This window comes from Nannobrachium achirus (genome assembly GCF_963921795.1).
Source record: "Nannobrachium achirus genome assembly, chromosome: 7".
NCBI classification, from domain to species: Eukaryota; Metazoa; Chordata; class Actinopteri; order Myctophiformes; family Myctophidae; genus Nannobrachium; species Nannobrachium achirus.
In genome coordinates, this window is record NC_137816.1 from 62,908,502 (window position 1) to 62,931,455 (window position 22,954).

Genomic DNA, 22,954 nt, shown 5'->3' on the forward strand with positions numbered 1-22,954 from the left:
AGACATACATTATTACATTACAATACATACATTAACCACCTTTTTATACACAGGCTATTTGAAAATAGCCGATCTACAAGCTCACAATGCATCGCAACGCGCTGTGAGCTTGTAGATCAGCTATTTTCACAACAATGTAATGCTTTTACTTGTAGTACTTATGTACATTTTGATACTAATACTTTTGTAGTAAATGCAGTATTCCTACATTGCAGTATTGTTATTTACTTTCCAACTGTGAGTAGCCTACTTTCCACCACGACTGGTCGATACCATCACTGCTACAGCTTGTGCTGCAGTACCCAAGAGCAAACAGTGGGGGGCAGCAACAGGCCAACGGGTACAGGAAAGAAGATCCGCAGTGCAGTGCAGAAGAAGAAGCATGTGTTATTATTATATTTAGCATCATGGCTAACCCATAATAAGCAGTTGTGGATATTATAACTGTGTTTATGAACATTTAAATACAAAGGTAAGCAGCGACACACAACTATAACATGTTATGAATGATAGAGCATTAATGCAGGCCATAACGTTACCTGCTGTTGTTGCGTTTGCCTTCAAAATAACTGAAACTTAGCATGTCAACTTCTACCATCATATGTTGTTGCATTAACATGTATGCAGATCTACTGTACAAGCTAGGTCTGCCACAGTTTCATTGGGGGGCTGATTTGAAATAATAATTCAAATCTACTAAGTAACTCTTGAGATTTAGTAGTAGAAATATATCATAGTATTAAGAAGTATATCAGTATTGAACATTAGAAATACTCTATAAGTCTAACAGCGATGTTGAAAAGTAACAGAAGTACATTTGTCCTGTTGTCATGAATTGTTGTTCATGGAAATGCTCATAGCCTGTATTTTTGTATTTCTTTATGGCAAGTGACACAGTTGTACTAGGAAGTCTATCTGCTGGGATGACATGTAAACACTGTCTGTAGCCATCTGAATTGAACCTTGAACTTAAACTACCTAGGAGTGGGCATTGGTAACCAAATAAATGTACAACTATATGCACATAATGGACAAATATGCACATAATGGACACAAATATGCACAATTGCACATAATGGACACAAATATGCACGTAATGGACATGCACATACAACATTAACAAACACATTTAGAGTTGTTGTTCTCTGACCTTTTTAATTTCAAGGCCCCCCCATAATAACTAGAGCAGTGTTTCACAAACTTTTTAGTCCGTGACCCAAACGAGAAATTAGATCCCAAACTTTGTACTGCGTTGTGAGCTTGTAGATCGTCTATTTTCACTAATAAATGTATGGAATTTCTTTATGTGACTTTATCTGTACAGCACATGTCAACAACGAGGCATTTCAAGGAGCTTTCCACAGAAAAAAAAAAAAAGAAAAAAAATATATATATATACCGGTATATATATATATATATATTTATTTATTTATTTTTAATCTTATATTACTTTCTTATTGTTTGCTAATATCTCAAAGCAAATAGTATAAGCCAAGCAGCGTTGGTGGTGAAAGCAAACAAACACCTCCAATTCTTTATTTTCCTTCAATAATTTGTTTCTTATTTTTATCTGCTGTATTAGGCTTCACCTTTTTCTTTACAATATAAGAATGGAAGAATAACTTGATGCCTAGTGCTATCATACATTATGATTAAAATGTAAAAAACGTAAAAATTAAAACAAATAAAATAAATAGAAAACATACAGTACATTGCATCATTCTTTGCCCAAGCAACTGGGAGCCATGCAGGAGAGGGCCTTACGAGCCACGTGTGTCTCTAGAGCAGTGGTTCTCAACCTGTGGGTCGGGACCCCCAGGTGGGTCACCAAATTATTTTGGGGGGTCCCCAGATGATTAGCCTAATGTGCAGCAGTGTTTTCTCACTCAACAGTAAACAAACCATCACAAAGTTTAAGTGTATATTATGGGTATCTGCACATTTCTAAAATGACAATTTAAGGACTTTTTAATACCTCTAAAATGAGAAACATTGGCCAAATTGTCAAATATTAGAGGCAGATATAGTGAAAATAGCCGATTTACATGCTCACAACAGCAACAGCATGTAGATCTGCTATTTTCACAATAGAACCGTGTTATACAAAATGTAATGCCTCAACTCTTAGTGCTCGTCAGGGTGCAGGGGATCGCCAGTTAATATACAATTATTTTGGGGGTCGCGGCCTGAAAAGGTTAAGAACCACTGCTCTAGAGCAGCAGGTTGCCTACCCCTGAGCTAGGGCAACACAATTGTACAATGACTTTAGGACAGGGGTCTTCAACGTTTTCAAGCCAAGGACCCCTTAGTTGAGAGAGAGATGAAGCAGGGACCCCCACAACCTTTTCATACATTCCATATAGTGTCATCGTTTGACAGCACAATCATCAGTGTATTCTGGATTCATGTCAATTTGTCTTTTCAGATATTTAACCACTTGAACCGTCATTACCTAATACACTTGCCCTTTTACTCTGTACTTACTACTTAGTCTGTTCTTTTTCCCCTCTACACCAAACCTCTTTCCCAAGAATAGCCGATCTACAAGCTCACAACGCCTCGCACTGTGAGCTTGTAGATCGGCTATTTTTGGCTACAGTTCTCAGAATAATGGACACTAGGGTTCACGTTGTTAATATAAAAAGGATTGGAAGATTTGGAGGACCCCCTGTAGTAACTCTGAGGACCCCCTAGGGGTCCCAGACCCCCTGTTGAAGACCCCTACATTAGGAGCATACAGCAAAAGAAGTAAAAACAAAGAACAAATACAATGAGAGAGAGAGAGAGCTTGATCAAAGGCAGCGGCAAACAGAAAGGTATTTAGTTATGTTTTAAAACAAAGAACAATTACAATTACAGTGCAAAAGAGAGCGGAAAAAAGAAGTAAAGAACTCGACCAAAGGCAGCGGCAAACACAAAGGTCTTTAGTTGTGTTTTAAAAGAAACGAGAGGCTGCAGACCTGCAGCATTCTGGGACTTTGATCCCGATATGTGGTGCATAAAAAAGCTAAACGCTGCCTGCTTCCCCACTTAGAACTCAGACCTTTCCCAGATGACCTGAGAACAAGGCTGCCAACTTCTCAGAAAACCTTGGGAGTGTACTGATGAAATAAAATCATTTTGAGGCCAGACGCTGCTGCTAGGTGGAGATTAATGTACTGTGGGTGTGATCATTTAGGTTGGGGGGGGGGGGGGGGGGGGGGGTCTGGGGATCCTCTTCAGAAAAGTTTTTTTTATGTATAGAAGTTAGAACATAGAATATTAATTAATCTTATGTTGATCCTCTTGGCGATGTCTGGGGATATATTAATACTGTCAATAATCAATGGAATTACGCGTGCGTGAATCATGAAATGCGTGCAGCGTCCTTCTCCCTCTCACACAAGAAGCCCACACACGCACGCACGCACGCACGCACGCACGCACACACACACACACACACACACACACACACACACACACCTACAGTATCTGTTCTGCTTTTCACTACACTTAATGTTACTGGGTGGGGCTGCTTCAGAAATAATGATTGAATTCGCTGTGTCGCTCAAATACAGGCAGAAGTGGTTGTCTTCAGTCTCGATGGTGCATGAGGCAGTTTTACATTTACATTACCCTACCATGTGTTTCTCTTGCAGAACATGTCCTCTGTGTGTGGCGCAAGCAACGGGGACCAAGGTGGAACAAAAGAGGTACGTTTAAATAATAGATGATATAGCTAGTAAACTGTGTTAAAGACAAGTATATGGTCACTGCAAAATGAGTGACCATCTTATTTTGTAGTGATCCCGGCAGTAAGTTGCCAGGAATTCCTTCCATAGGGTGTTGCTTTTATTTTGAAGAGCCATAGTCAAAACGTGCGTGTTTCGTGCCACTTTACACTGGTCCGGTCATGTGACTCACCATGGAGTAATGGCCGCTGAGTCCAATGAGTGTTTATCTTGCTATTTGGCCGGGTTGGATGAAGGAGCTTCTTTGCAGCACAATGAATGGGACTATATGGAAGATTTTCGCTGCGCGATGACGTCATCGCCCAATGGAAAATGATCCGCGAGTCTGGCTTCACATACTGTACGGACTTCCCCGACAGTACAGTAAGGATTAATAATAAAACATGTTATACTGTATATCTCTCGAATATATTCAGGATCGGCACACTACCGCCCGTCTTTTTTCCCCCTGAATTACTTCGGGATAGGCACCAAAAGTGTTAAATGAAGTATATTTGATGTTTATTTTGTTGAGTGTTATAGCTCTAGCCACTCTTAACCTACGTTTGAGCTTGAGACCCAAAAGAGAAATTTGATTGGAAATAGCAGATCTACAAGCTCACAACGTGTCACGATGCGACACGTTTTAAGCTCCCTAGACTGGCTTGATTAGAACCTTCTACCGTACTACTTCAGTTTCTTTTTTGTATTGGAAAAAAAGAAATAGGAAAACGAATGGCATAAACTGTGGATTCATTTCAGTGCACTAGGCTTTGTGTTTCAAAGCTTTAGTTCCCAGTACAACCACAGTTTCTATACTATTGTACTGGGAGCTGACCAGTACAACCACAGTGTCTATACTATTGTACTGGGAGCTGACCAGTACAACCACAGTTTCTATACTATTGTACTGGGAGCTGACCAGTACAACCACAGTCTTATACTGTTGTACTGGGAGCTGACCTTTGCTTTTGCTTGCCTTTATTTGTCACAAATATGCCTGCTCAAGGGGGGAGGGGGCCGTTGTGCCTCTGCTTGTATTAGAGTCTTGAGACGACTGAAGTTGTTGATTTGGCTGCTGTAATAAATAGCCTATTTCTAATGTCTTCTAAATCCTTCTAGGATTTTTGAAAAACACATGTTTCTATGTCAGTGGTTCTCAAACTTTTTCAAGTCAAGGACCCGTAGAATTAGGATATATGTATTTGGCCGCCGAACCCCATCTCAAAATATTATGTATCAGGGACCCCCTAGAAGCAAAGATGTGAGTTACAAAGACAAAACTTAAAAAATATATATATCGTCGTTGTCGGGTGGAAACCTTCAAATTTGTACGTTCTTTCGCAAAGTAAAGCCCTGCTTTATCATACAAGGCCGTCGCACAACAGTAGTGAAAACAGCAAATCTACAAGCACACAACGCCTCGCGGTGCGAGGCGTTGTGTGCTTGTAGATCGGCTGTTTTCACTAGTCGAAATAATAAATGCAAAACGAACGGTTTCGGACATACAAGGTTTTCACCCGACCACGACGATATATTCAATTTTTTTTTTGCAAAAGATTTAACGATTTTCAAAAAGAATTGTATATCTGCTATTTTTTTTGTACTAGTTAAAGCATAAAATAATGGTTAAAGTGGTTGTAGGTCTAAATGGCTCAAGTTGATGGAGTTGTTCTTGTGTTTTGTGGCGGCAGGACTCAGACGCAGCGGAGCATCCTCGCGTGCTCATCCCAGAGCTGTGTCGTCTCTTCTACCAGCTGGGCTGGGTGACGGGGACCGGGGGAGGGATCAGTCTGAGATGCAGGTATGCAGTGTAACAAGTACTCACCTTTGTTACTTACGTAAAAGCATCAATACTGCGATGTAGAAATGCGCTGTTACAAGTACAATTCCAAGTACAATTCCGGTATGAAAAATATACTTGAGTGTACAAAAGCGTTGACATCAAAATGTACTTATTAAAGTACCAAGAGTAAAAGTACTAAAATGTTTGAAAATAGCAGATCTCACAACGCGTTGCATACAAAGTAACTGGTAACTAAAGTTTTCAAATAAATATAGTACAAATTCCTCAAAATTGTACTTAAGTACAGTACTAAAGTAAATTCAGCCTGTCCGCAACGAGGTCACCAAGTCTAACATCATCCATGCAACTCTCCGCCGTACGTTGACAGAGACAAGCTTGTTCGTCAGGAAACAAACAGCGCAAAATTCTCTGATTGGATTTTCCAAAACAGATCCCATCACCCATCGAATTGAACCCCGTTTTAAAGAGAAAAAAGAAGAGCTTGCGAGTGTTACGTGTCAACACGTTGTACCGCGCTTTTTTTAACACACATCCGTTAATCAATCAAAAGAGGGTTGGGGGGCACGGTGGTGCAGTGGTTAGCACTTCGCCTCACAGCTCGAAGGTCCTGGGTTCGATTCTCCACCCGCGTCATCAGCACCCACACCCTAGGTGGGGTTGGCGATAGGGCCTTTCTGTGGTGAGTTTGCATGTTCTCCCCGTGTCTCCTTGGGCATAGGCCCTCACACAAAAACATGCAGTAGTCCTGATTTCGATACTACCTCCCCCTAGCCAGCCGGGTGCTCCCCAATGTCCCCTGGCGCGGCAGGGGGAGAGCGGAAACCAGGACTAAAAAAAAAGAGGGTTGGTCATTTCCGGTGATAATCTTAGACTTTTTTACAGGGGCCAGTTAAAAAATTGCAGTAGGTGCTCTAAGACCTGGAAAGCATCTGCGTCACTTTAGATTGTAACCACTTTAACCGGTATGTTATACTTTAGCTATTTAAAACTAGCAGATATACAAGCTTGTAGATCTGCTATATTTGGACAATGATTCAATGTTGTGGTATTGTAATCATATAGCAGACGTGAAGTCCACATAATGTACCAGCAAACTACTATCATCTCATATAATTATCTCAGATAATTGTGATTAGACGATAGTGAATTGTGACTGGTCTATTACAACAAAACAACCCCCAAAAAAACAACAACAAATGGCTGCATAAGTACATCCCGCTAGAATCCACTAATGCCACACAACTGCTGCCACTGTGGGCATGAAGGCACAGTGTAACTCTATCCAGCTACTATTCCAGTATCTCTACCGTGGTCGTGTGCTTGGCTGCTGAAGTGGTGGGCTGGCTGTTTATTCTTGTGCAGAATGCAAATGAACGTGAATGCTTGGGGAACCGGCCTGTCAGCGCCCTCTGTGTGTGTGTGTGTGTGTGTGCGTGCCTGCGTGTGCGCTCTGTATGAAAATTGGGCATTTTCTTAAGGGCATCACTGCCAACCAGAGCATGGGAACCGGAGCGCGGAGCGGAGCAGACAGATCTGACTGGAGAGAGGAGACCTTCTCTGCTGTCGCTCCGATTCCACTCCAGTGTGTGTCGCTCCTACCACATGTTTGAGCATACCCAGTTTCGTAGTCAGATAGATCCGTGGTTTTCAACCTGTGGGTCATTTTGGGGTGGGGGGGGTCCCCAGATGACAGATGACAATACCTAAAAAAAAAAAAAAGATTGACAAGAAAAAGATCATTACCGCATCAAATGTAATCAAAAAACTATACTATAAAAAAACTGGTCAAACATTGGTGAAGTGTACAAGCTCACAACGCCTCATGACGCTTTTAGATCTACTATTTTCACAATATTTTTCTGTGGAACCGAGTCAGACAAAATTGATTGGAAGTAGGAACTAGGGCATTGTTTAGTTTAGTTTAGTTTATTTGATCACTCACATACATTTTTACAAGTCATACATCCACTTAGTCATTGTTACAGGTGATCAAAAGGAATAGGCTGAAGCTGAAAGCTTGTGGATGCCTATCCTACGTATTCATGGAGTAAATACATTGATTAGTTATAGGAGTGTTTAAAATTCAAGGATACATCGGCCTCATAGCAGATATAAAGTTGGACATTGGAACATGTGAATAAAGCAATACATTTCTGTCAACCTTTTAGGCTTATAGTAATTACAAATTGCACGATATGTCAAATAACTGAAACATACAAAGAAATAACTGACATTTATTTATTGTATACAAAAAAAGTTAAAATTGCTCACAACGCCTCGCAGCTTGTAGATCAGCTATTTTTGGCTAAAGTTCTCATAATATGGACGTTAGGGTTCTCATAATATGGACGCTAGGGTTCAAGTGGTTAATATAAAAAGGAGAAAAAAAGTTTCTATCACACAAACATTTGGAGGACCCCCTGTTGTAACTCTGAGGACCCCCTAGGGGTCCCGGACCCCCTGTTGAAGACCCCTGGATTAGACCATTATGTAATGATTGCGACAGGCCTGGTAGGAACCAAATCCAAATGGCAGGGGTTATACCAGGTTGTGGGAACCCAAAATAAATGAAGGAATTTCATCATTTAAGGGTCCAGTAGGTTTCCCTTCGACACCGATTTAGTGATCTACTATTACCCTTTTAAAGTAAATGGGAAAGTATCTGGGCTGCTGACTTTCATCAGAGAAAGACTGCTTTACTTGAAACCTTGTATCTCCGACTTTCAGCTGTGCATGTTTCGTCATAAATGAATGCCCTGCTTAGTTGTACAACAGTGTTTGACTGATCGATTGAATTAATTGAATTAGCAGTGCGCATGGGAAAAGCACAAGACGGTACAGTTCAGATACAAGGTCTGCTGCTAAGTGTTAGGCCTGTAACTATTATTATACGGTAATTATTCATAATCGTCTAATCACAATTATTTGACATAATCGCAAATATTTTGTTATAATTGTCATAATCGTTTCCATGGTGAAACATTTTCATATATTGTGAAACATTTTCAAAAATAGTGGAAATGGCAGATCTACAAGCTCGCAACGCGATTGGCTATTTCCACTATCAATGTTCTTTTTAGTTGTCAAATATGTCAGTCATTTCTTTGCCACTTCAAAGCCTAAAAGCCAAACAGAAATGTAATTGTCAACGACACAAATACGATTAAATCGTTAATCAAAATTATTTGAGTGACAATCAATCGTCACAATCGTGACAGCCCTAAATAGTTTGTGTTGTGCAAAACTAGCAAAAATAGATCTACAAGCTCACAATGCGTTGAAGTGTTTGTGTCGTTTATACATATTGAACCAATGAAAAGTATTAACAAGAGGTTGTGACTAACTAAAACTAAAAAAGCCAGAGCAGCGTTCATCATTCTGAAAAACATCTGGTCCTCCAAGGACATCGCCACAACAACTAAAGTACCACTCTTCAATTCAAATCCTTCTCTACGGTTCAGAGACGTGGAGAATGACGAAAAGAACATTGCAGAAGATACAGACTTTCATGAACGGCTGTCTGAAGCGTATCTTTAGGATAAGGTGGCCGTCCAAAATGGAACTATGGCTGAGAGGAAGACAGGAACCAGTAGAAAAAACAGATCCTGAGGCGCAAGTGGGGATGGAGAGGCCACACTTTGAGGAAACCGGCAACCAGCATTACACGCCAGGCCGTGACTTGGAACCCCCAGGGGAAGAGGAAGAGAGGGCGGCCTAAGAACACCTGGAGGCGGGAAACTGAGGCGGAGCTGAAGAGACTGGGAACCAGCCTGGCCGAGGCAGAAAGGACGGCCCAAAGGACGGCCCAAAGCCGTGTTGGCTGGAGAAGAGTCGTAGATGGCTTATGCTACACTGGGAGCGATGGGCCTAAGTAGTAGTGTGACTAAATAATAACTACACTGGATCCACTGGAACACATTTTTTTTTCCAATGTCCATTTCAGGAAAAATATGAGTCTCGGAAAAGGTTTTCCCCTGAAACCATATGGAACGTCTCTCTATGCCTTTTCGCGAGCAAATGAATCTTGATAAAACAATTTGGGGAAATGTTTAGTTGTACAGTTTTCTTTTTGAAATGTTGTAATTGCCAGTGGGTTGACAGACTGTGTGTGGGCTGTGTGTAGTGTACCACCGGTGCATGGCCTCATGGTTCTCGGGACAGAAACAGTAATGGAAGCTTGTGTGTCAGTCTGAAAGTGAAAAAAAAAACGCCTCGCGGCGCTCTGACATGCGATACGATGTTTGGATTGATTTGTTTATGGGAGGCTTCAGTGTCAATTACGTTTAGCAATTCGTCGCTGTCTGGCAGAAACCTTGTATCTCCATACTGTGTGTGTGTGTGTGTGTGTGTGTGTGTGTGTGTGTGTGTGTGTGTGTGTGTGTGTGTGTGTGTGTCCTAAAAATAGATGCATGATTGAAAACCCATATTTTATGTTTGGTTGCGCTCGGTTGATGCGCTCTGAAAATAGCAGATCTACAAGCTCACGACGTGTCGCAGCGCAATGAGTTGAGGTTGTAGATAGGCTAGTGTAAAATCAGGCATTTACGACACCATCATGGCCTGCCAACATCATTTTGTTGACAAAATCAACTGTAGGTTTAGCCGACTAAAATCATACAATATTTAGTCGACCAAAACTAGACTAAAACTAAAACTTTTCAGATTACTAAAATGTGACAAAAACAAAATGAAATTTTCTTCAAAAGACTAAAACTAAATCCAAATTTCCCTTCAAAATCAACACTGGTGGGCTGGGCACCCGCTGGCCTACTGGTCCAGGTGCATTGCCACATAGGCATGGATGCCCGTCGGCGTCGCCGGTTCGATTCCCGATCCGGACAACCTTTGCCGCGTGTCACTCCCCATCTCTCCCCCCATTTTCCTATCAATAAAGGCAAAAAGAAAAAAATAAATCAACACTGGTACAACGAAGCAGGCCAGGGCATGATGTTAAAAAAAAAAAAGCAACAGGGAGATACAAGGTTTCTCCCCGACCGCGGCGGTTACACGCACTAATCTGGGTGGAAGAAGGGTATTAGCGGTTTCACCTTGGGAAATCCCTGAACCTTCTCTTTTGAAGACAAACGTTTATTAGCATATTGGCACGCCGTAATTCTCCTAAAACCCCTGTGTGTGTACTGTGTCATTGTGTCTTTGCATGACCTTCCAGGGACCAGATTTACATCGCGCCTTCAGGAGTCCAGAAGGAAAGGATACAGGTGAGCGGCTCTGCTATTTTCTTCTCTTATTCCACTGCTTCTCAACCATGTGGGTCGGGACCCCCGGGGGGGGGGGGGGGGGGGGGGGTCCTCACATGATTTGTTTGGTGGTGGTGGGGGGGGGGTCCCCAGATGACATTGAACTGACAATTTAACATGTTAAGAACTGTAATTGTTTTATACTTTATTGAAAAATAGCAGAAAAATAGCAGATATACAAGCTGTAGATCTGCTATTTTTTAAAAGTCATGAAAATTTGTACAAATCTTTGAATATATGTATTTTTAAAGCGGACATGTGTAACTAAAACTTTGCTTCTTGGGGTCCGGGAACTAAATATTTTGAGATGGGGTTCTTTGGCCAAATACATATAATTTTTGGGCTGCTTGACATGAAAACGTTTGAGAACTACTGGCCTTACGGGTCCATTTGGTTCCATCTGTACACGTGTCGCCCTCAACAGTGCTATCCGATGGGAGCCGCCCTGAGAGAGAAGTCACCTTACCTTACAGCTGCAAGGAGTACAAAAAACAAAAAAACACAAAAACAGTTTCAACAGTTTGAGTTGAGACTTCACCTACAAGCTTACTGGCCCACTTGACAATTTGGTTTAGAGACTTTCCCGTTCTCCAGAGACAGGTTAGCAAACCGCGACACAAGGGAGGAGACAAAAGAGGGTCAACGTGGTTTTGCCGGTTGTGAAAACGGGACAGTTTTCCGAGACGGCACCGACGCTCATGTCCCGCTTTACACACTGTCGCACAGGTGCTGCTTGAAGGTCAGTTTTTTAGAGTTAGTCGCTGTCCCAGGACACTTAACACTTTTCTACACATTCTACAGGCTGATATGTTTTAACCACAGACCTAGCATCCCTGTTCTGTGATAAACACTCAGAAAACATACCTGATCTTCAAGCTCACAACGCGGCACATTGCGACCCGTTATGAGCTTGAAGAGCACCTTTTTTTTAGCGATGAGATTTGGTCTGGAGGTGGAGGGAAGCGGACTAACGCAGGGTTTAAGTGGTTAATGATGAATATTCTTCTAGGTATAAGTTGGATCATGTCTTCTGAAACCTTTCCTTTGATTTCACTGCCTGGGGTCGACAGCAGTAAGGTCACAACAGATTCCTAACACCAAATGAAATGGGTCTGATCTGAACCAAAGTCTGAAGCCTGTCCTGGATTGTATGCGAGTCTCCATATGTAAAACCGATGATGATAATGATTCACTTAATTGGTCCTCACTAATGCTCATTATAATTGCGACCGTCAGGTCACAAGTTACTATAAAAACCTCCACCGGCTGTCTGTCTGTCTGTCCCTCCGTCAGTCCCTCCGTCTGTCCGTCACATCAAGTCACACTTTTGGCCCTACTCTTATCTCCGGCACCGTTGCCCCTATCCATGCCAAACTTTGCACACACACTCCTTGGCTGCCAAACCACAACCTCCAGCCCTGATTTCTCACATGGCCCTCTGGCCATGTGAGATGTTGCCAACATCTAAAGTCATGTCATCAACATGGATCTGTCCCATTTCCCATATTCCCTCCAGATTAGCCCTGTTTGCCTTCTAAGTTTGTGTATGCGACCTGACGGTCGCTTATCTCCCGATTAGGGAGTCTTACTGGTATGGCTCATTATAATACGGCACCATTTCTGTCTACTCACTCTGTGTCTCAGAGGAGGGCTGTGGACAGTTCAGAAACCTGCCTAGCAGTGAATTACAGGCTCACTGTGCATCAGCTTGTATATCTGCTATTTTTTAAATTTGAATAATATTGAAAATGTCCCTGCCACAAAACCCTTTCAGATAGGGGGTCCGCGGCCAAATATATATCAATTCAGGTCCTTGATGCGAAAAAGTTTCAGAACTACTGACGTAGAGCGAGTAAAGGCCTATCCATACTCTCTCTCCGAAAGTGAACTTTTTGGTCCGGTTCAACTACAAAATCACTTGCAACTTCTGAAAAGCATTACCCCGAATTAGAGTTCGGAAAGCTGAACGTCGGAAAGTCGGAAACTCTCCGACGAAAGGTTCGGTTTCGGAGAGAGTATGGACTGGCTTTAAGTCTGAAATAGTGCATCTTATAATGAACCTCAGTGAGGAGTGGACCAATTATATGAAGATAAGGTTGAACATGGAAATGGTGACGTGCTCCTTCAAACATGCATTCTGTAGCCTAGTTAAGCATCCCTGAAGCAGTATTCTGTCTGTTTTATTTACTTTATTTTGTATTACTGCAGTCGTTCTGCTTGTCTGAAGCAGACGGCACTAACGGCCTGACGACAGCACCCAAGTCGTGACATTTCAGTTCACATCAAAATAACTGTAGGCGCCGCACAATTAATCTCAAAATAGATGGTAAACAAAGTGCAGTGTTTTTTTTAGCGGTGCTCATGGAACATGGCTTTGTCAAACTAAGGGAAAAACGTGATGTCTGGGGCTTAAAGGACCAGTTCACCTCTGGGACAACCAGATCTTATTTTATTGTTGTGTGGGACACGATCAACACAATCCTGAATTCTTTTTTGTGTTCAATCAGTGTTTTTAGATATGTTAGTATTTCAGGCCTACATATGGCCTACATCCTGGCACAAACGTCTCTAAGTTTTTTGTGTAAAACACCACCAGGCCTAGGTCCCATTGGCCTAGCTTCGCAGGACGCAATGTGATTGCATTGTGATTGGCTAGCGGGACAATTGATTGCGACCGTCAGGCTGCAAGTTACTATGAAAAGCTACACCGGCTGTCTGTCAGTCAGTAAGTCAGTCAGTCAGTCTGTCAGGGAGAGGTTCCGATTGGAGCTAGGTGTACTGAAGAATGATGCAGGAGCGCAAAGTACCAACGAACTGGCCAGATGTATGGAGAACCGGGATGACTGGAAGCGACGATGGAGGGCTCGTCTGAGGACGACCTAGAGAGAGATGTTTGGTATTGAAACTAGGTTGTCCCTCGTGTGTTCCCCTCCTCAGCCTGAAGACATGTTTGTGTGTGACATGGAGGAGAGAGACATCAGCTGTCCCCCCGCCTGGAAGAGACTGAGGAAGAGTCAGTGTACCCCGCTCTTCATGAACGCCTACACTATGAGAGGTACATAGTAGTACGCACACACGTGCACACACACACACACACACACACACACACACACACACACACACACACACATACACACACTACATTTTTTTGCATGTAAAACTGTCATAATTGTTTTTTTCCACCTGTTGACATGCATTCTATTATATAGCTTCTATAGCCATGTTTCCATAAACTTATTCGAATTAGGGAAGCGAATTATGAGAAATACTCACTAAGACAAAGCGAATTTAGCATGTTTCCATTTGCGGGTGTCATTCGAATTAGCGACGGTCGCATGAGTTGATCGGGCTGATTTTTTCAGACCGAACCTGAGCACTGCACGTCTGACTGCTGTGACTCGATCGCTGCACAGTGCAGACTCATCCTGCAAGTTTCAACGTCCTCTGGAAGGTGGCCGATCTGCAAGCTCACAACGCGGCGCGGAGACGCGGATGCGAGCTGCTGTGAGCTTGTAGATCGGCCACTTTTGGCACGCTACACTGTGTGATGAGGAAAGGTTAGCCACGGATGGCTTGACTCCGGGAGGTGAAACGGGAGGAATGTACACACGGTCTGTGTCACTCCGTGTGTAGCAAACAACCGGTTTGTTTTGTGGGCTAACAGACGTTAAGCGGCAGGGGAAAGTGTTAAATTGGAGGACGATATGGACCCAGTCATAATTTATTCGCATTTATTGTCTGACCCGTTTCCATTCACACATGCGCATTTAGTTTATTTTTTTTGCTTTATGGGAACGCCACTTATAAGGCATATTCCTTGAAACACTTTACAAAAACGCCTAAAACCCAAACCACACCAATAATAGAAAATAGACTTTTAACTCATACAGTGCCAAACGACTTTTAGATCAACTTTCTCACTATGGACTTCCCTGCCAGACGACTTAAATCGACTTTTACTTAGAAAAAAAACAAAAAAAAATGTTTTTTTTTTTTGATTTTTTAAAGCCATACTGTGTAAGTTGCCCAACTAGTGGTCATTAGCCCTATAGCAAACCGCGGTCGCGTCCGCGTCTTTCGTCCGTTTTTCGTACCTTCAGACCCCCGCGTCTGCCTCCACCTCGCTGAGATCTATCTTTTAAGGGGTCCCTTGTTCCTGTGCGTTCAGTAATTCCAGAGATACGGACTCCTTCACCCTGCCTGGTAGGCGAAATTACCTAGAGAAGGGATGGTACAAACGGGCGACAACAAATATGGCTGCCATAGCGACCCCACTTCAAGATGCGCTGTGATTGGCCGGCAGTTGTATAACCCTCGCTGTGATTGGCCGGTAGTGTGATGACGCAATTTTGGCGCGAGATCCGGTCCACGGCAAGGATCTCAGTTTACATATAGAGAAGGCTTTACAGGCTGAAATTCACGGCGCGGATCTTCTAAAACTTTTGTGATTTAATAGTTAGGAGAATTTTAAGATTTGTTTTATAAAAAAAGTTACATAGTACAACTTTAAAATCTTTTTTTTAAATTTTTTTTTGGACCCCATTAAATCTAGTAAACATGATTTCAATCGCGATTTTGCATGTTCCACCCCCATACAACCCCATCTTTCATACAGGGTAGCCATCTTTGCTTACATAACATGTAAAACATAATGGCTATTATCTCAAGAATGCCTGAACGGATTTCCAATCTGTTTTTTTTTGTTTGAAAGCTGTGAACAGCCTGCACAAACATGGTGCATGATCTGTGCATGGGCGTGCATGATCTGTGCACTATAAATTACATGGAAGTCTATGGAGAGGGCTGGCAGGGAGAACCCAAAGAAGGCATATTTAAAAATGAAAACTAAACTAAAAATATTCTATTTCTAACAAACTACTTCTACAAATAAACATGAAACGAAATGGTCAGAGCATTCATTTGCTTATGTTTGATCGCGCACGTATCTGTGCACGTGCTGTCGTTAAAATAGCATATGACCAGCTATCAAATCAGCACTACATCACTGGCCCAAACTCACAACCAGGCATGCATGCACATACCCACACCACCACACATAAACACACACCAGGCACGCATGCATAATTTCACACACAAAGACACACCCAGGCATGCAAGCACACACACACACACACACACACACGCACACACACACACACACACACACACACACACACACACACACACACACACACACACACACACACACACACACACACACACATCTAGGCACGCACACATGCAAACACATTTGCAGCACAAATTCCTTTCCATACGTCCCACAGGGCTGAAAAATGAAATGAAGCATGTTCTACTTGTTTTTGTCATCACACACACATCCTGTTCAATTCTTAATTGGATGAAGCATGTCCCAGACTGTCTGAAGCCAGACTGGTGGGGAGGTTACAACTATTCTGACGCTGTCAGATAGAAACCTCATATCTCCATATTTGAACTTGTTTATGTTTTCTTTTTCATAAATCAATGCCCTATACTTCGTCATACCACAGTGTCACACAAAAGTAGCGAAACTAACTGATCTACAAGCTCACAATGCGTTGCGATGCGAGCGACACATTGCAGGCTGGTGGATCAGCTATTTTAGAAATTGTAATTGAACGTTAAGTGTGTGTGTGTGGGTTTTATAAATATTGAACCAATGAAAACTAAATAATAACTACATTGCATCCATTGGAAAAGGTTATTATTATTATCTTTTTTTTTTCTTTTTTTTTTCTTCTATTTTCTGAAAAGTATCAGTTTTGGACATAATAGGGGTTTCCACCCGACACTGAGGATGGGTTATTCATGGGGACAGCTTTTGCAGTGCATACACACAAGGTTGTAGAAGAATGCATGAACCGTGGGGACCTCATTAAAATGACTTTTCCATCAATTACTCACCACGTGAAGCTGTGAATTCATGGAGAATTTAAAGGTTTTGTCCCATTCATTCACTGTGAAAATGAAGAATTCACCCCCCCCCCCTCCCCCCAAAAAAAGAAGAAAATAGGGCGCCAGGATTAACAACGGCACAACTATATCAAACATTAGTGTATAAAGTCCAACACAACACAACTCCTCACAGCATATTACAACTGTCTCGTATCCAGACCCTGTCCTCATTACCTACACACGTGTGAGATTTACCCCAGAAGTGTTGCGTTGGCTTTCATACAGAGAATGTCTTATCTAGTTTGGCTGTTGTTAATGTGGGCAGGTAGCACTGTGGGGCTGTGTGTTGTGAGCTTGTACGTAGATCTGCCCATTTTCGAAAAAGTTTGCCACTGTAGTAGAGGTCTTCACAGGTCCAAAAAAGCGAACCGAAATCGAAATGGACCGTCAAATTTCGTCCGATTCCGACCTGTTCCGAAATAATAATCAAATTACAAAACCAAACCCGAGTGGCCCCGTAACGGTCTCGTCCGATTCCGTCCCGTTCCGACTTTCTTTCTTTTTTTACAGACCGAAACCCGTGACATGTTGTCCCAAAATCCTTTTATTTCCGAGGTTCCGAGAGACCCGATCATTAAATCATTATTAAATTCCCCTTTCATGTACCGAGATCCCTCACTCACGGCAGCTGTGCGGCGTGCTCTGTTAACTGATTGACAGGCAGAAGAAGGCTGCCAAGGAATCTAATAGGCTATTAACATCGAAACAAATGCCAGGGATAAAGGAATACTTTTAGGCTATTTTCTATCAACAGAGGTAAGTCATTTTCGGTTTGTTTGTCATGGTTTAACTTGTAGGCGAGTGCTTTATTCTCATCAGCCTGACACAGTTGACAGGCGACAGCAGGAGTAGCTGCTACGCATCACACACACACACTTATTCATTACGCACGCACCAAGCTCTTTTTTCCCCGCTGTAAATCTGATCTTAGACCAGCATTATCATCTCACAGTTACACAGCCATTCTTCATGTCGCTGCCTTGCGGCTAATAACGGACCTGAATCTGATCCTAGGTCAGCCTAAACACAGCACAGCACACATGTTAAACAGAACTCCAGTTCGTTCCGTATCCTGATCATAGCGCAGCAGCGCACACCAGCGCACACACAGACATTGATTGATTGCTTGCTTTACAGTTTGCATAAAAAGCAGAAAGTACACACACGTCACACACACAGTACGGGTCCTATCGGGTCCTCTCGGGTTATACACATGATGATTAGTGTTCCGAGGGAAATAAGACCGTTTCCAACCCGGCTCCGAGTGATTATGATAAAACACTGACCGAACCCGGTGCGGGTCTCTCGGGTCCTCTGGTAATTTCGGGGTCGGGGCCCCCGTGAAGATCTCTGCTCTGTAGTACAACAAACTTGAACAAAGTATAACACCGTGTTTAAGTGCCTAATCAATTTAGTCAGCTCCTTGATTATTTGATTAACCATATGATTAATATTAAGTCCGTTATTGGTTTGAAATGATTAATATTAAGTCCGTTATTGGTTCAAAATATCAATTTAGCTGTATTTCTGGTTTAATTGAGGTAGTATCATATTGACTGGAGACCTGCTGCCCTCACCGTGTTGATAGTCAATACTTCCACCTGTATGCTTTCACACGGCCCTCTCTCACCTGGATAAGGGGAACTACAAAATGTGTCTGCTTGCTCGCTGTTAGCGAACTACAGTATTTGTAGCGAGTGACAAAGCGCAGCCAAGTGATGCACCAGAGCCTTGTGAGGCCAAGTGCACAGAGCGTGTCACCTTGCGTTACCTGTTGACTGAGTTGATTTCTAAATATTATTGCATCCACTTCCTTGTGTGATCACAGCATGTCTAGTCTTCTCATGCTGCATTTAGGTTACTCTGGCAAGCCCAGTAATCCTAATACTGTAAATCCCCCTTGGGCAGTACTAGTTTTCTGTCAAACCTTTTTTTGTGTACAAAAAAAACTCAAAACTATCCAACTATTTAGAAATACATCATAATGCAATGTTAGCCTAGTTGCTGCTGAACTGAATCCAAACCATTGTTTAGTGGCAAGAAGTAATGTAGCAACAATCCAATATCTTTTTTAGGATATCGACTGAAATTCACACCTTATTCCAAAAGGTTGCCTTGCAGCGTTGTGAGCTTGTAGATTATCTTTTGCTTGAAGGTTTTCACCTATAATAATTGGATGCTTTGAATGCATAAAATAATCCTTTTTAAATCTAAAATGACACATAATGCTTTCCCGGTTTTTAATGGGTTAATGGCTTGATTTGTTGCATCCTGTTTGTCCAGCGCCTGGGCGAGAGATCGCCCTTGTGTCAAGTGGATAACCTTAACCTTGGCAATGGGAGTTGATTTATGGACAATGTAACCACCAACAACAGGTGTGTCACACAGCCTTGATGCATTCAGGCCGGGTCAAGTGCACAGAGCGTGTCACCTTGACATAACCTGAGTTGATTTCTAAATATTGTCTTAAACCCCAGTAACCTACCTTTTGACAATAGGTGTCAAGCCTGATTTATACTGGGTTGGGCTTTGTTTCCCGCAGATCTACAAGAGGCAGCTAATTTATTTTTAGCTGCCAGCGCCGCTATGCCATCATGGCAGCTAAATCAGCTAATCACTTTTGTGCCATCAAAGTGCTCAGTGGAATACTGCCTCCACCTGGTCAGCCTCATGGAGGGTCAAGGAACTGGTTGGAATAAAGTGTTCCTTCCACGCGCTACGCCCGGCTAGCGAGGAAGCTCACCATAGGCGGCAAGTCTGTGGGGGACGTGGGTATGCAGCACCCCGCGGGCTCTTGACACCAAGCCGAAATTCACACGTATGCCTTTGTTTGCGCGCTCGATATGGCTTCAGCCCCCCGCGGCGTGGACAAAACTCTGCGCCTCTGAAGCTCTCCCCAGGTGCATTGATGGAAGCATGAGCTCAGTTCGGGGTTCTCCCCAGGTTGGCAGAGGGAGAGTAGCGCCCAGGGTTACTGTTCAGGGCCTACATTTCTTAACCCATTTTTCTCCAATTGCCTAAAGTTTAGGCAGTTGGCACTTGGTGAAAAATGGGTTCAGAAAAATGTCCAGAAGCTTCGTCCATACAATCACTGGTCACTGGTATTTCATAAAGTTTGACTGCAAATTTGTTATAGTCAGTCTTTTGAATAAAATGTAATTTAGTTTTATTCATATTTTAGTCATCTGAAATGTTTTAGTGTTAGTCTAGTTTTAGTCAACTAAATATAAGATTTTAGTTGACTAAAACTACAGTTGATTTTGTTGGGCCTTGATGCTGTCATAATGCCTTATTTTACACTTCATTGCATGCTGAAAATAGCTGATCTACAAGCACACTACGCGTCGCAGCGTGATACGTTGTGAGCTTGTAGATCTGTTATTGTCAGAGCGCAACACCCGAGCGCAACCAAACAAAGTGACTTGTCTTTTATTTCTACCGGATCTCTTCTCAACTAGTCCCTCCATATTTAACATTTTAGTCTAGTTTTTATTTGTTGACAAAATTGTCAATATTTTTTGTCTTAGTTTTAGTCATCATAGCTTATTTTTTATTTAATTTTTGTCAGTATAGTTTTAGTCGGTAAAATTAACATGCATTTCTAGGGTAAAGACATGCTTGGCCTGCAGTGAACCTTTATGTCCCAAACCTTTCATCTCACACTGTCACACATGACTGAGTTGACTTGTACATGTTGTTGTAAACCCTGGTGACCTACAGTACCTTTGGCAGGAGGAGGTGGGAGGTGACTTCTATGTGATGTTGTCACCGACAGCTGTGTCAGAGTCTTGTGCATACCGTATGATCTATTCCAGTGTTTCCCAAAACATAAGGTCACAACCCACAAAAAATAGCAGATCAATGTGACATTTCTGGCTGCGATACCGATAACCATCATCAACGTTGCTGCTATGGTCGATAACCTATATTTAGCTATGCCGATTTACTCTATTATCTGTCTAAAAAGTAACTACATTTTGTCTTTTCTGAAAAAGGCAATGCCTCTTTATTTCAAAACTAGGGATGCACCATTATTGAAATGTGGGCCTATATCCCAACTAGTGATGCGCGGGCCGGCCTGAACCCGTGGTCCCCTGCAGTCAGCCCGCAGGCTGGGTTGGGTTGGGTCAAGAAAAGTACACTTTATTGTACATTTGGTAGGTTGGGGCGGTCCCGTCCAAATAATATTTAATGCGTAGCAAGCGTCCTTCACTGCTCGCCAGCCAAGCTGTCTAGAGCATCCCTTGAAAGTCAAGGGACCCTGGTCACTGGTGGTGTGTCCGTGACATGTCATTCTAATTTAGTTCATTGTACTTCCTGTAAGTAGACTTAAAAATAAAACCTGTTGCCTAATCATATTAGGGTAGGATCTTATTTTGAAATCCACCGTTTTGAGAGGAAATGCTTCTGCTTGTTGTTATTAGCTACTTGGTGCAGCCTACGTCTGCAGCTCAGATGTAAACAAATCATGTGTGGAATATACACAAGCCTTTGACTGAACTAAAGTTCATATTTATGATATGAAAACAATGCTCCTGTGAAAGGGTGTAAAACAATTACAATTTGAAAGTTTGTTAAACTTGTTGAACCTCCGCAGCAGATTAGGTAAGCATGGAATGCTTAATTATCTTATGCTGGTTTGGAAGCTGGTTTGAGAGCATAGATTGTAGAAAATAGGTTGAGAGGCTGTTGCTTCTTTCTCTTCTCTTTGTGGTCGTTTATTTTGTCTTGCGCCAGCGACTATAGGCTACTGGATCAACATCTCTCTGTGATACAGTTGTGCTCTGTGTGTATAGTCCTATAAAGGAGTGTCAATTAAAATAAGCATGTCGTCATGCCGTCATGTAGTTAACGGTTCATTGCTTTTAAATGTTCGAAAGAAGATATTTGATATGGTTCTGTTGCACTGCACTGTTATGTGCTCTAAAAAAAGTGATGAAAGTTTCTCCTCTAATGATGCCATTCTGTTTTTGCACAGTTGGAATTGGCTGCCTTAAAAATCCACATTCAAAGACGCATTAATATGTATTTAATGAAGGCGGGCTGCGGGGCAGGGCGGGTTGGGTCAGATAATTAATATGTGCGGGACCCGTGGTCCATAAAAAACCCTGATCCGCATAAAAAGCTTGAATGTATTTTTTCTTTTTAATCAAAACATTTTCCAACTTCTTCACCCTTTTAAAAGCTCTCAAAGAAAGCACTGATTGAATCTGCCACCTTCATCGTCACAGCTTTTTCGGCTTCACATTCAAATATGATTATTATAAAATAAAATGTAATATCGGCTAAAACCAAATATCATTTTGATATTAGATTGATAACAAATATTGCATTTTAAGGCCAACATTGGCCGATAATGATACGATGATAACCGATTCATTGTGCATCGCTATTCACAGCCCATTGTGAAGTGTAGCGCTGCTGTTGTCACTGTCAGTACATGACACCGTCGTGTGATGAAGTATTAACCCTTTCAGGCCGGGTACACATTTTAGTGTATGGGAGGGGCTTACAGTACATGTACAGTATGTTGCAACATATTTGTTTTTGTAGGCTAAATTCTGATTTAGGCGTAACTATAGGTTAGGCCTAAATGGGTTAAGGCCTGTCCATACTCTCTCCAAAACGAACATTTCGTAGGAAAGGTCCGGATCGACTACAAAATGACGTCATTCACATCTTCTGAAAAGCATTACCCTGAATTAGAGTTCGGAAAGCTGCACGTCGGAAAGTCTGAACTCTCGGAAGAACAGTTTGGGTTTCGGAGAGAGTATGGACTGGCCTTTACTCAGGCTGGATGATGATGTCTTGTGTTTGGGGAACACTTGAGTTTGTGGGTGAAATAAATGCAGCAACAGAGAGAATGAGATGAAAGCATAGTGTGCTGGTGTTGTGGCAACATGTCACACCTGTTGACTCCATTTGGAACGCTGCCACTCAATGTGCATGGATCACTGCTGGCTGGCAGTGGCAGGGGAAACACACCCAGCATGGTACAAACGCAGCCAAATCTGCAAATCAGCTCGGGACCATGTACTGTACTAACAAATAAGTATCGCAATTTAGCATATTTTACGACGTAAAGAAATGACGTTGTATGCACTTCTCACACTTTTGCACTGACCGAGTGGACCTTTTCTTATTGGCATTTTTTTGTTTTATGACGAGATGCGGTGAGACACTTATGACGAACGGTTCTCGAGATACGCGGATTACATACACAC

The 22,954-nt window shown here is 42.3% G+C and overlaps 1 protein-coding gene across 1 annotated transcript in view; it reads left to right on the top strand.

The window, feature by feature from the left end:
* Window positions 1-378: 378 nt before the first annotated feature.
* apip (APAF1 interacting protein) overlaps window positions 379-22,954 on the top strand; it is a 28,963-nt gene continuing 6,387 nt past the window's right edge. Inside the window, exons 1-5 of the mRNA XM_080729518.1 lie at window positions 379-472; window positions 3,639-3,692; window positions 5,405-5,514; window positions 10,688-10,736; window positions 13,713-13,830. Coding sequence (XP_080585644.1) covers window positions 3,642-3,692; window positions 5,405-5,514; window positions 10,688-10,736; window positions 13,713-13,830 — 328 coding nt within the window. The 5' untranslated portion in view covers window positions 379-472; window positions 3,639-3,641. The remainder of the gene's footprint in view (window positions 473-3,638; window positions 3,693-5,404; window positions 5,515-10,687; window positions 10,737-13,712; window positions 13,831-22,954) is intronic.